The following is a 14,109-nucleotide window of genomic DNA, read 5'->3' as shown; positions in this document are numbered from 1 at the left end:
AACCATCTCACGGCAAACTAATAAACTTCGAGATTCACATGATTTTCGGTATGTCTTCTCTCGAACAATAGTACACATTCAACAGCCTGATATAATTTCCGAGTAATCGGTAACAAATTTTTGAAAAAAAAAAATTTCCTTCAAAACTTCTCCGTATAGTACCAGACAATCCCAAACAAGCAATCCGCAGCTGGAGGCAACGACCCATTGGCCCTTCGGCTGACAAACGTCTGTATGAATATACCCGCGAAATTCAAATAATCAAATAACACTTTTTCCCCACCAATAATTTCACACCTCTTGCCCATCTTTCGTTTCCCTAAATAAATTTTGCCTCCCCTCACAAAAACTTGAGTCAAAGTCAAAGTCGACGTTCTCAAAGCAACAAAATTTTTCCAACACATCGCAACGACTGTTTTAATTTTTTCGTATCAACAAAAGAAAAAAAAAAACAAAAAAAATCAAAATCTATCTCCACCAACCCTTTCAAATCCTCGATCGCGTGACCGGCGTGAAAATTTATAAAAATTCGTGGAATCAAAAACCCAAAACGAAGTCAAAGTTTTCCCAAAGGTTTAAAAATACGCCAAATAATTTGTACGCGGTACAAGGAACAGCATCTGGAAAGAGTTTCCAAGACCGTAAGCAACCCGACGGCAACGAGACATAAACAAATACAAATTGCAGCAACGTAAAGTCTCGCGCAGCCCGCGTGTACTGATTATACAAGAAAAAAAAAGACATTTTAAAAATTCCAAAATTTCCATCGCTCCATACACAAGCAAAAGCCCCCGAAAACGTCCATAAACAACAATAAAAAGAAAATACAAATCCAAAGAACAATTGTCACAAGAAATTTTTAGCCATCGAAAAAATCAATTCTCATCGACCCACTGTTTCCAAAAAAAAAAACCGATACAATCGATTACAAGGTTAATTAATCAAATTGATTTTTCTTCGTACCTTAATTAATTAATCTACATACGGCTTATTTATCATAACAGTATATTCAATCCAGTCAATATTTTTGTCCTCTTCCATAAACACTAGTATATACAAAGTATATATACAATATACACACATAGTACAATCAACTCAACAAGAGTACAAAGACCGACTTCAGTAGTACCAAGAACTCTTGGCAAGTGTGCAACTTTTTCTCTCAGTTTCGCAGCCAGTGCAGCCAACGACCCCAAGACGTTTTCACGTAAACTTTCAGGCATCCCGATTGTTTATGTTCTTTTAACCGCATTTAGAGGATCGATCAGGCTCTTCGTACAAAAGAAAGACAAAAAAGCTGAACGACTCTTCGGCGGCATCGACTGGTATCCCCCAGCTGCTGGTCGCGACCAGTGGTACCAACCGTTGGTAGCTCTGAGTTTAGATACTGAAAGAAATAACCAACCGATCAGAAAAGCAATGGCCAGATATTTCGTTCGATATCTAAAGTCAGAAGTTCTCTCATAGTTTACATTACAGCCCGTTACCGTAGGTCGACGCCATTTTCCGTTCCAAATTACTGTTCCCATATGAGACTAATGGAACTTGTCGTCGAAAATTTTACTTTGTAATTGTCAGTGTGTGCGCGTGTGGGTTCGCGACATTTATCACGTATGACGTGTATACGAAAGTCTGGCAGAAACACACAGGAAATAAAAATTTGTAGCTCGATGCTAATTTTGAAATTCTTTAAAGAAAAAGGGGAGGTCGTGGTTTTTTTATTTTCCATTTAAAAAAAAAATGTTACTGTTTTTTTAACTATGACAATTTTATGACATTTTTCTTTGTGTGATCTACCATTTTTATTTTTTTCAAATAATTTGACGGATTTACGATTTTAAGCTTTTCTTTTTTTTTTTTTCTTATATTATTGGTGCACCGTGTATATTAATTGGTTCGGTGGAGGCATGATAAATCATATTCGAAATTCTCAACGCGTGCATGACTTTTAAATGACCGAACGATGATATTGCTGAGAAAATTGTATGTCTACACCCGGTATATGATTTTAATTTATGATGAAAAAAATAAATGACTGACGTGAAATTAATTTTTGTATTAATTTCATGTAATCCTGTCTCGTCCATCTGGCACTTGTCAAAAATAGCCACAAGGTTCCTTCGAGGCTAGTTCCAACGATTATGATGGATCTGCTAATTCGAAAATCGTGCGACTATACCGGGTGTGTTAAAAATATCGAAGAATATAGGTCAAGAGTGACGAACAGCGTTCAAAAGTTCTGAACAAAGTCATTAGGTGCGTCGGCATCAGTCACGAAGAGAGCTTGAGCTTAAAGGGGTGGCAAAGTGGAAGAAAGAAAAAAAGTTAGAAAAAAAAAAGTTGAAAAGCAAAAGAGAAAGAGAGAGAAAAAGTGACCAAGATACAATGTGGGTCAGAAGAATCGCCAGACGTAATACTGAGAAATTCGAGCCACGGTCAATGTCATCACCCTCGTTTTCCTTCTTTTGACATTTTCGATGATTAACACCGACGCCCGGGATCGCGAGACGCCTATGCTGACAGATCCGGCGCCAAGCGTCGAAAAGGGACTAGACGTCTAAAGTTACTTTAGAACTCGAAGTTTTGGCAATTAACTCCCCCTTTTTTCAGGGCAATCGAGAAAAATTGATGATTTGTCATCATTCGAACTGTACAATATAATAAAATGTCAACTGTAGTAAAATTTCCATAAAAAATGTACGTCAATGAAAATTAAAAAAAAATGACATTCAAATTAAAAAAATCAAAAATGACAATCGTCATTTAAATAATTGGATGTCGCAATCAAGTATAGTCAATCAAATCCAATGATTTTTCTCGATTAGTACGAGTTCACGAAACAAAGCCAATTCACGGTTGATCATGTAGGAAGCATAATGAATGATGACAGCTGGGATCAACAAACGTGAATAAATGACACGAAGCAATTATAGGAAATGTGAATAAATGACTTCGTGAGGGATCATTAAATGATCGCGAGAAAGGAATAATAAACTTAATCCGCTAGTCCTATATATATAAATATGCCGTTCGTATAGTTTGAAGACAGGGTACCGTAAAGCGGCATTAAAAATATCGAGTTATATTAAAAAAAAAAAAAAAACACCTTCGGACATTAGATTATTAGAATTCTAGCCTAACCTAACGCAATGCTTTCTGATCCCGTCGCAGATCCACGTGGCTAGCATTAAAAAAATTTGAAAAAATTTCATGTGAAACGCGGCCACATGGTCCTCAAAACAGCCGTTACGCTGAAAATTCTTTGAGGACAGACCTCAAAACAGCCGCGTGTCCTGAAAGTGGCCAATACGTAAGTGATAAATCGTCTCGAAAATATTAAAACGCCAAATTCCTATCGATTCCCATACATTCGTCATTGCATATATAAAATCATGAAAAAAAAAGGCCTATTCACAAGTCAACTATAAAGCGACTGGTCATTTGAAACGCGACCTGCTTCCTCGCACGAACGTTTCAACGTTCGAACTCCGGGGCCCCAGGGTCCCACGAGAATTTAAGGGGGCCATAAATGTTTCACGGTTCAGGGCTGCTTTATGCAAACACGTTCGCGTCGCACACAGAGACAGCCGTGAAGTGAGTGACGTTCGCGCACATGTGGACGCCTCACACGTGGACGCCCGTCGACAAGTTACGTTTGGGTTGCGCGGTGGTTAAAATTGTGACACGATGAATCACGCGCGCCACCACGACAAAGACGGACTCCGGTTGAATCACTTATTTGAGATGAACGTCGAACCCACTAAAGTCAACATTTAGAAATACGGTCATCCACCCCGGTTATCTTGGAAAAAAAAGCAAAGCGTATTAAAAGGAAACCCACGAAGGTTCGATTTCAAAAAAGTAAAAAAAAATTAAAAACGACTCCGAATGAACTTTACGTATTAGCCTGTAGAACTGACCCTTTTTCTTTTTTTTTTTGAAAAATATTAAATTCCTGAAGTCGGACTCGGATCTTGCTGATTCACGTGACTTTCAAGTGCCCTTGAACCCTGGTCCAGACCCGTGCGAATCTGCGGGACGGGTTGAGTCGGCTGAAAAAGCAACCGGACAGGAGTAGACGGGATGTCGAGGGATGGAAATATTCTTTTTCATTTTTTTTTTGTCAATTTCTTTTTGGATAGCCCATGTCTGTCATTTGGGATCTTCGCGTTTGCCCTTGAATGCGTTTCACGGTTATTTTCTGCCGGAAATTCTAGTCGGCCAAAGTGGCGATATTATTTTCAACGCCCCCTCTCCCCCCTACATTCTCCTATCATTAGGATGGACCATAATGATTTCTGGGCCTGAATTTTTTTTTTAATACGCCTACTATACCGTCTTGATTTTAGAGTGAGTCAATCGTGGCACTGTGAAATTAATATTGGATCACGATCGAGTTCGTTAAATTCAAATGTCACCGTGACGGAGATACGCGAAGACGAGCTAAGATAAAAGGATAGATGACGGATGAATACGAAATTGGTTATACGCGAACTCAATGATAACGATGACAGCACCTTAGAAATATGGAAGCTGGCCGTCAGCGAGATATTTTCTAAATTGGGGTCCAGAATTAGGAATGAAAAAAAAAAATTTATTCATCACTTTTCATCGTACGTAATTACTGTGGTCACGAGTCATTGAAGAGAAAAAAAAATCAAAATTAATCATATGCTGAAGTCTACAATATTTTTAATGTCAACGTGTACGATTTTTTGAAAATTCTTCAAACGGTCGTGCTTTCGAAATTTTTCGATTTTCAATATTCATCAAATGCGTAAAAAAAAAGGTCAGATAAAAAAATATTCGAGTATCTGAAATTTTCAGTTGTCATTATCCACTTGTACATACATGTGTGTATATGATACGAATATATGAAAAATATATGTAGATATATTGCTCTGAACTTTTTTTTCCGAAATATCCCACACCTTCTTTATTCCACTTTAACAAATTTAGAAACCCGATTATTTTTGCTTGCTGAGTAACTTCTCAACCGTCTCTTCGTACCGACCAGTCTGCCTCTAATTCTGTATGAGTGTTTCTGCCGTTAGCGAAACCTGGCGCGCGATCTTATACGATTCCTAAAACAGTCTGGATCGGCAGTACCCAGTCACGATTTGTAACGAGAATTATTTGAAATTGACTAATAACCAGACAATTGAACGAAGCTGCTGATCGTTCGAGCGGCAATACGTCGGTCGGTTGATAATCAATAGTCAATAGCACATAGTCAATTTATCGCAAAGTTTACTCGACGGTCACGAACCAAATAGCCACGTAGAGCGGAAGCACGTTTTCCCGAATGACATCCTGATAGCCTCGGAAATGTATATATAACTATGAAAATACAATAGTCAGATCAAGTAGTCAAGTGAACGAGGATGAAAAAGTGACGAACGATAAGAAGAGATATTGAGTGAGAAACGAAAAATTTATCAAAAATTTTTGAAATCGTTATCATTTGACAACGCTAATTGAAACTACGAAGTTTACGTGATAACGAAGAATTTAGGATTTAAGAAAAAAATATTACTATAATTGTCGTCATTTAACCAGAATGTTGATCCTGATGACTTGACTTGACAATCATTGATGATAAATTATCAATCTGTCTTGTGACTAAGAAAATTATTTTTGTTTATCACATAAAGTTTGTAACATTTAATAAAACCAAATCTCGATACTACTCATTTTCCTGTACTGTCACAAATAACGAAACAATAATGACAAAGTGAATTGTTGATAATGATTTTGAATCAGGCAGTGGGCAGAGTCATTGTATATGCAAAACATTATTGCATTGGCGCCACTGATACCTCGTAGGCGGACATTTGCATGCACCAGTAATTCTGAAAAATTTCACGTTCTTCAGCTGGTACCAATGCAAGTTGTTACGGCTGTATCGTTGACAGGAAATTGGTACATTGACAGCCGCTACATTTTACGGTGAAGATACGAGAAAAAAAAATTCCGTGGTCGTGACTCAGAAAATTCTTGGAAATTTGACTGGGCGATTTAGAAAAAAAAAAAAAAAAAAATCGCGAGGAAACGTTCGGCTTTCAAAATATACAACTGACTTAATTGAAAAAATATATATATATATACATAAATAGACAAGGTATCGCTTATGAGAAGTGCTTTTGGATTATTTTTGAATTGCATTATACGTACAGTCAAAATATATATGTGGTACAGTCTGCATAGTAACTTTTGTCGGTGAGGTAATTTTGAAAAAATTTTTACCTACGTATGATTGTAAAGTCTGGAATGCACTTAGACAGATTATAAATGAATGCTGACATACTAAACTTTGAGTATCTATATGACCATTTAAAAATCCTGCTCGTCCTTTTATCCTTTGGTATTTTGAGTCAGCGTTTTAAAGTAGCTGGAGCAATTTAGATAAGATTATATGTGGATTATACGGTGTATGTATTAAAAGTGTTAAACGCGACATTTATAATACCTTGATGATGCGAAACGTCCGAAAAAATTAAAAAAAAAAAACGGCACCATTATCGCATTTCATTAGAAGCCACCAAGAATAAAATTTTGTATAATTTTCAAAAATCGCAAACAGAAAATCCAAATCGAAGTTTTGGTAAAACAAAATTAATATTCGTATGCCAAAAAAAAATTCAAATTTTTTTTTCATCGTCATCCAATAAAATTAATACACGCGAGACTGATAAGAACTTTTGGTCCTACCAAAAATACAAACGAAATCAGTGTGTCTGCTGGTATCGGGCATCGGGGTTGGGTCTTTGATTAGTGCGGGTCAAGAGGTGAAAGAAAAAAAAAAAAGGCAGCGTTCACGCTTAACGGCAGACTTATTGGAGCTAGATAGTAGAAACGTATGTTACGTGTATGCGTCTGTGCTAATGCTTTTTAAAGTTATTTGTAGACACGGCTTAGCGTGAATAATTATCTATCCGTGTGGCATCGCGTTAGAATTAGAAGCTACGGTGGCGCCGCGAGCGGATCAAAGACGAAGCTACGTAAAGGCGGATCTCTATATCTTGAACTTTGGCACGTGTCCCAATTGAATTATCTTTCTCTATATACGAACTAATTTTAAGCCTTCACCACCAATTGAACGAGCAATTGTATAACAATTTGCACCGCCGTGTATATCCGTTAATCGTTAATTACACAAAGTCATATATATACTATCCGTTGCCCGATTCAATTACGTCAAGTGAAAATGCCATTAAAGAAAAAAAAGACGAAAAAAATTCCAATTATTTCAAAACTTAAAAAAAAAAAGAAAATTTCCAAATTTCTTGTACATTAGTTTCACCGAAATTCATAACCAAAATAAATTCCACGTCGAAACGACAATAACCGACGGAGCAGTTAACGACAGGAAAAAATTACAAAAAAATTTCAACCACGACCCTAACCTCAAAAAATCACACAGTCAATGACAACGAAAAAGAAAAAAAAAAAGAAAAGTCATGAAAACTCGCCTCATTTTTTTTTTTCTCTTGTCAAATAATAAATCATCCTCCACAACGAGCGCGACAGTCAGCTGCCACAACACGTAAGGACTGAATGCACGGGAAATAAAAACAAATGAACGCACACAAGAGCAGACTTAAAATCATTCCCATGAGCAGCGACCGTTTAAGAAGTTTATTCTGCGTCGTGAAGAATAAAAGGAAGAAAGAAAAAAAAATACGAGAGAAAGAAGAAGCGTCGACGTCGAAAAAAGCCATTTGGGTCCCTTTGCTACGTTAAGGTTAAGATTATCGTCCGGGCCATCTGGCAGTATAAAAATTAATTGCACTCCTTCCTGCCCAGCTCTATATCTATAGCTTATATCCTGCCATTACCTATCCTCATGCTCATTCTCTGTCTCTCTCCCTCTCACACGTTTCTCCTTCGAGTATCGCCCGAGGAAGTGGCTGCCCTATGACCTGGCACAGCACAAGTGCACCACAATACAACGAACCCGATAAAACGTAATTTATTGAATCTCGTATCGGCGTACTCTTATCCCCTAACAGCCATTAAATAATAATTACTTTATTTACCTCGCAATGACAGCTGATCGTGCCGCTTTGTTTACGTCCATTAAGTGTCACTTTGCGCGGGATTATTTCAATGATAATTTCAGCCACGTGTCAATTGCTACGTCAAGATCATCTAAAAGACTCCAGTGTCAAGACCGATTAACGTACACAGGTAAGCTACAGCTGTGCTATGCATTCAAAAAGAAAAAATTTACCAATAAAATGTAATTTTGAAAAAAAAAAAAATTTTGAAAAAAAAAATCCCTGTTACGTCGTAACCAGGCAATTGAGGTGTAACTTGATATCGACGATGTTCGTGGACTTGAACGCGCGTAAGGATGCGTGCGCAGAATGTGCGTAATCGCACGCGTAATCTCGTAACGAGTAAATATAGTCGTCGGTGACACTTTAAGTCGCTTTAAATGCGAAACGTAACTTAATGCAGACAGCATCGAGTTAAAAGGTTGCATCGAGTATACAGAGTGACGCGATACAAGGGCGCTCGGAAAATCCAGGCATGACGCGTCTCATACGGGTGGGAAAGGTTAATGGAGAAAACTTTTTACGTTTCCATGAAACGACAACAGCCCTGAACGCCACGAACGAGTATTGGGAACAAAATGAATTTTTGTGTCCATGGACAAAAGTACAGGTACAGTGCACGTGGATGAGAGTACGTGAGATTACGTAATGAGAAAAAAAAATTTTCATTTTTTTCCAAGACGAAAAAAAAAAAAAGAAAATTGTGCCAATAAGAGAATTTGATTATCAAAATAGACACGCTGGCGGCGTCTGCTAAAATTCACTTCGTCCCGAACGTAATATATTTAATGTTAAACAAATTTTCAAGCGTCCATTATTCACTGCCGTTACAGTCGATAGATTCAATGTTAAATTTACACCGAGTCAAAATGTTCGATCGGCGTAGAGAGGGGAAATAGAAACATTAAAGCTTCGTTCGTTTTAACAGAACGTACCACGTGCGAAATAAAAGTAGGTTGAACACGAGCCCCGACGGTTTACATGGCGAGCACAGCGCCACCGGCGGACAGACGGTGAACCACGATACTACTAATCAACCCAATACGCTATCCTCGTATCTGCTTAACGTTTTCAGGCCGACTGTGCCTCCTCGTGTGGGCGCAAATTCGCTCGGCAGACGCAGCGCGAAGCCCCGGCCGACTTCGGCAGACACAATTTTGCGATTCGCACGCGTGCGAATCTAATTTTGCAAAAGTGGGTTACGAGCTAGATGACGAGAAGCGAAGACCTTGTAAGACCAAGTCGACGAACCTTCGATTTTGGGCCCTACGCTATGTACGGGCAATAAATGACAAATCAAATTTCCCGGTGACTATTGCTAAAAGCATAAAGCTGTGTTTGGAATATTTTTATAATCTAAAAAAAATGGGCCTCATAATTTTTTGGGTCTGTCGATACGATTCGTAATCTGATTATTTTATACGGACTATAGGTAGCTGTGTGGTATAGCGATTTAATATCGTGAGGCTCAATTGGGGGACTAGACGAAAATACATATTATATATTTAATATATTAAAAATATATTTATTATATGTGCGTGCAATATATTTCATTTACATTATATATATATGTATATATATTTCCATTAATGGACGCATCTTACTATCCACGTCGTTCTGACCCAATTTTTTTTCCACACTAAATAGAATCACTGCGAGATTCGCGAGCGTGAAAAAAAAAAATTGGGTCAAGTGTTTCGTCAAACGTATCGTATGGACACTCTTCGGCTATACTTAAGGACAGGTTAGGTTAGGTACAGCATAAGTAGTACAGTAGCATTCGCTGTCTATAATTCCCAATCACAAAACATACCGATCGAACAAGAAATCATTGACACTCGTAAGGCCTGTTATCCGATCGCAGAATAAAATAAAAATAAATCATCAATCACCACCGGTAGTCCCATCGACAAATCAAAATCGATCGATCTAAAAATAATAATGCCATAACCACATACATCGTCCAAGATTGAAATCCTGCACTGTACGCGCCTATTTCCTATATGCAAATTGTATATCCGTATACGGGTATCCGTGACGTCACGATTCGCAAATCAAAATCACAACCATCAACGCCGGTACGCGATAAAAGCGAATTACCCGAAAATACGAAAAAAAAAAAAAAAAAAAAAAATTTCCTCTTTACCTCAAATGTACTCCGAGAAACGTACGCAGCATCCCCAAGACCAAATAGACACCGTAACAAATTTCTTAACGCGCGAAAAAAAAAAAAAAAAAAAAAAAAAAAAAAAAAAATTTCCTCTTTACCTCAAATGTACTCCGAGAAACGTACGCAGCATCCCCAAGACCAAATAGACACCGTAACAAATTTCTTAACGCGCGAAAGCGGTGAAGTAAAACGTGCGTAACAAGCGCGTAAAGCGTATACGAAAAGCGAAGCGTAAAATACGTCGTAAACGCGTTGCCTTGAGCAAAGCCAAATCCAATACGCCATAGGGAAAGCCTTGAACCGTGACTATTTTCAGATAGACAGCCGAAAGCAGTGTCGCGCGAAAAAATTTGGTATAAAAAAATTTTTTTTACCGCCACCCCAGCCTTGCTTCCCCCTCCGGACCCCACCTGTCTACTCTAATTCGATCCAGCCTCTTTGGGTCCACTTGGTCGCGTCTCTTCGTCGGCGGAGACAGTGCTTGCTGTTATAGAATTAGTGCTTGTGCCGAAGCAAAACTAGGTCAAGTTCAAACTGCTTGGACTCAATTTTTTTTTTCTATATTTTATCTCCACTCAAATTTCTACAATGATCGCGATTATGTGTGTATTCAAGATCTGGTCCATGATCAATCTCTTATCGTTACGCACGAGGATGTCGTCATGTTCGATTCAAATTTTAACGATCGTGGCTGGACTGCGCTGGTCAGTTTGTATATACAGGTATATAGTGTATACGAGTATATAAAATTATACAGTATATACGAATAAATAGTATATACGGTATATAGTATATACGATATATAGTATATACGGTATATACTATATACGAGGACCGTGCACGAGTACAGGGTGGTAAATAAGATTGAAGTAAAATAAGAAGGCAAAGAAATTTTCTCGGACTAGCTAAGCACACGACCATGAACGGACTTCCGGTCTTCCTCGAGCCTGAACTCTCTACCTGGAAGAGACACGGATTAACAGGAAATCCTGATGTGAATTTCCTGGCCGTCTTTCGCGCGTCGATATTTAATTTCGCCGGACGATCAACAAAGCGTATAATAATAAAGTCTGGATATACGTATATAAAGTGTGTTCTGTATACGCTGTCAAATAAGAGATGCTTATTGTACGACGGCCAATTTTAAAATTGAATTCTACTAAACGAGGAGGGAGGTGCTCCGTAACGTTTATTAGAAGCTACGAATTTCGTGCCAGATGCAACGGCTGGGAAAACAAACGAATTTACGATACTTGCAGCCTTACGGATGAAAGGCTGTTATTTTATGTACCGGTAGCGAGTTTGACACGTGTTACGAAAGATTGGGTATTTCTCGATTTACTACGGGATCGAGAATCGGACCGACGCGTGCATCGCCGCCGGTCGACCTTGGAAACGAAAATAGTACGAGCCAATTTTTTTTTTAGTGCCACCACTGACAGTGGTAGTTGGACTAGGTATTGTGAAGATAATTTTTTTTTTTTTGAGTAACGTAATCACGGTAATGATAATTGATAAGAACGTGGTGATAACTGCGGTGGTCGAATTATTGATAAGAGAAGGGGGGGAGAGGTCGAGGATAAAAATAAAATTTGACTTATTTTTGTCTAGTCCTGGAGACGTAACTGATTGGCGCTTTAGTCTTGTCGTGATTTTTTTGAGTCTTGTGGTATTGCCAAATTTCAAGGCCGATATGTGCATGTATTTCGCATTGTGCATAAACAGGTATATCGCGGAGATGCGAGTCCTTGATTTTTGAGATGGTTCAAATTTGCGACTGTGAAAAGATTTTTGCGAAGAGAGCCGCGCTGGTGCGGTATGAAATTTTGGAAAATGTTTTTTTTATTTTTTCGAAAACAAATTTTGGGTCGTCGATCGAAATAGTGAAAATTATGGGAAAAGAAAATAATTGAAAATTTACGACCTATACTCGGAATCTAGTGAGTCGAGCTCTTTTTTTTTATTTTCTCGAAATTATTTTCAGGAGGAAAACTAAACGGTGGATTTCCTGGTCCGTTTCGCGGAACTGTGTTTCATGACTGTCAGTACGTTTATAGGTTATGTACAGTCTATACGATGTATACGTAAGATCGTACTTGATCCTCATTGGAAATTTGCCAGAAAAAAGATTAGACCATTATTACCAATAAAAAACGTTGGGACTGTACGCGAGTGAGTTTTTGGTACAGTCGGGTTATTCGTTAAGGCGAAAGTCGCAAAGGGCCGAAATAATTCGAATCATATAAGCAACGTTATCAAGTGACACGTGCAGTTGACACTTTGACTGTCTTTGGCGTTAAGGAGGCTGATCGGTTATCAGAGACGCGTTAGAATTCTTCCGGCGTGTAAAATTATTTTTATCGTCATATCGCAAGCGTCTTGGTTGAATAAATTAAACTGACGTTTGAAATTCGCGCCTCGATTTTTTCACGTCTACGGCGAACTTTGAATTATGGTTAGGATATCGCGAGAATCTTAATCGGACGCGTGTTCGCGCTGTGGAGATTTGATTGTCGATTACCGTGTTCGATTAATCGATCGACAGTCGATAGTCGAGTGTCGATTTATAGTGAAAAGAATGAAAAAATATTTAAATATATATAACGCTACGACTGTTTACGAGAAAAAAAAATTAACGTTGACTTCATTCGAAATTGCGGCGGAAAATTAAAAATAATTATAAAATAATTAATATAATTATTATATTCGAATTATCTTTAATACGATTTAAATCGTTGGTAATTCTTAGTAATCGCCTTCAATTTTTTCTCATTACTGATATCATTGATACTAATGACCCGTTCTTTATGGACCAATAAGATGAGAGCGTTAGCAAATAAAATTCATCTCGTCACTTTAAACGTCACTTAAAAAAAAAAAAAGAAAAAAAAAAGAGAGATAGGACCGAGTAAAAAAATAATAAATAGGTAAAAAAAAAACAATAATCAACACCATGTCCAGATTACGTCCTTATCATTTCATTCGCGAGTACTGTTAATACTGTTAATTTTCATAATTATCAGTATACCGCGATACTTGGCAGATACTTCTACAAGTATTCCGGGCGCTGTTAAACTAAAAGATAGTCGAGAAAAAGAAATAATAATAATCGTCGCCACGTTCACTCCGCGTCCTTGTCGTTCTTTCATGAACGCTGCTGATGCTATTGATTTGCATAATTACGAGCGTACCGCGATGCGTATGTTATCAGATACTTGTACACGAGTCGTATAAGAACGTTTAAAAGACAAGGTCGACCCGGCTGGACAAGAGGAAAGAAAGTTTTTCCCTCTTGCGTTTGCTCGGTTACGGAAGCAAAAGTTATCAGAAATTGCAAACGGACTAAATCAAATGACCGAAGTAGGTCGAATAAGGAGCAATGCTAAACCATAAGAACAGGATAGAAAATCATATAGAATAAAGCACGGAATAACCGACCGAGCAGATAAAAGAAATTGTCGATAAAGAAAATCTTAATTATTTAAAAGAAAAAAAATTCACTCACCATTCCATGACAAAGGCTGACAGTGACGCTGGAGTCAGGGTCACCATCTACCGATCCACTGTAGAAGCAGCCCAATTGATGACCCGGCTGCTCCCGTCTCGCTGAATTTTCACTGACGTGGGTAACCTAAAAAAAAAAGAGTCTTTTAAAATACCCTTGGACGTTGCTGTAATTTTATTTCATATTTTAATCCTTCAAAAGACTGCCGACAAAACTCGTCAACCACCAGCGAAAAGAAGGTTTATTAACATTCACGGTAGAATGTCCTGATCGTTCGGCGTAACGATATAATGAAATATTCAAGTTCGAGTCTTCGGAGTGGCGCCACCGTCGCCTGGACTTAATAGAACGAAGTTGGCGCTGGATTCTGACTC

The 14,109-nt window shown here is 38.1% G+C and overlaps 1 protein-coding gene across 5 annotated transcripts in view; it reads right to left on the bottom strand.

The window, feature by feature from the left end:
- The window catches only part of LOC107274180 (A disintegrin and metalloproteinase with thrombospondin motifs 9), a 65,434-nt gene that overhangs the window by 26,685 nt on the left and 24,640 nt on the right, over positions 1-14,109 (bottom strand). For all 5 annotated transcript variants that reach the window (XM_025091438.1, XM_015753008.2, XM_015753005.2 and 2 more), the window contains one exon: positions 13,736-13,861. In XM_025091438.1, the coding sequence (XP_024947206.1) occupies positions 13,736-13,861 (126 nt within the window). The remainder of the gene's footprint in view (positions 1-13,735; positions 13,862-14,109) is intronic.

This window comes from Cephus cinctus, unplaced genomic scaffold, assembly GCF_000341935.2.
Source record: "Cephus cinctus unplaced genomic scaffold, Ccin1 Ccin1_scaffold2474, whole genome shotgun sequence".
In the NCBI taxonomy this organism is placed as follows: domain Eukaryota; kingdom Metazoa; phylum Arthropoda; class Insecta; order Hymenoptera; family Cephidae; genus Cephus; species Cephus cinctus.
Note: the sequence above shows the minus strand (reverse complement) of the source record. Positions and strands in the feature narration are given on the sequence as shown.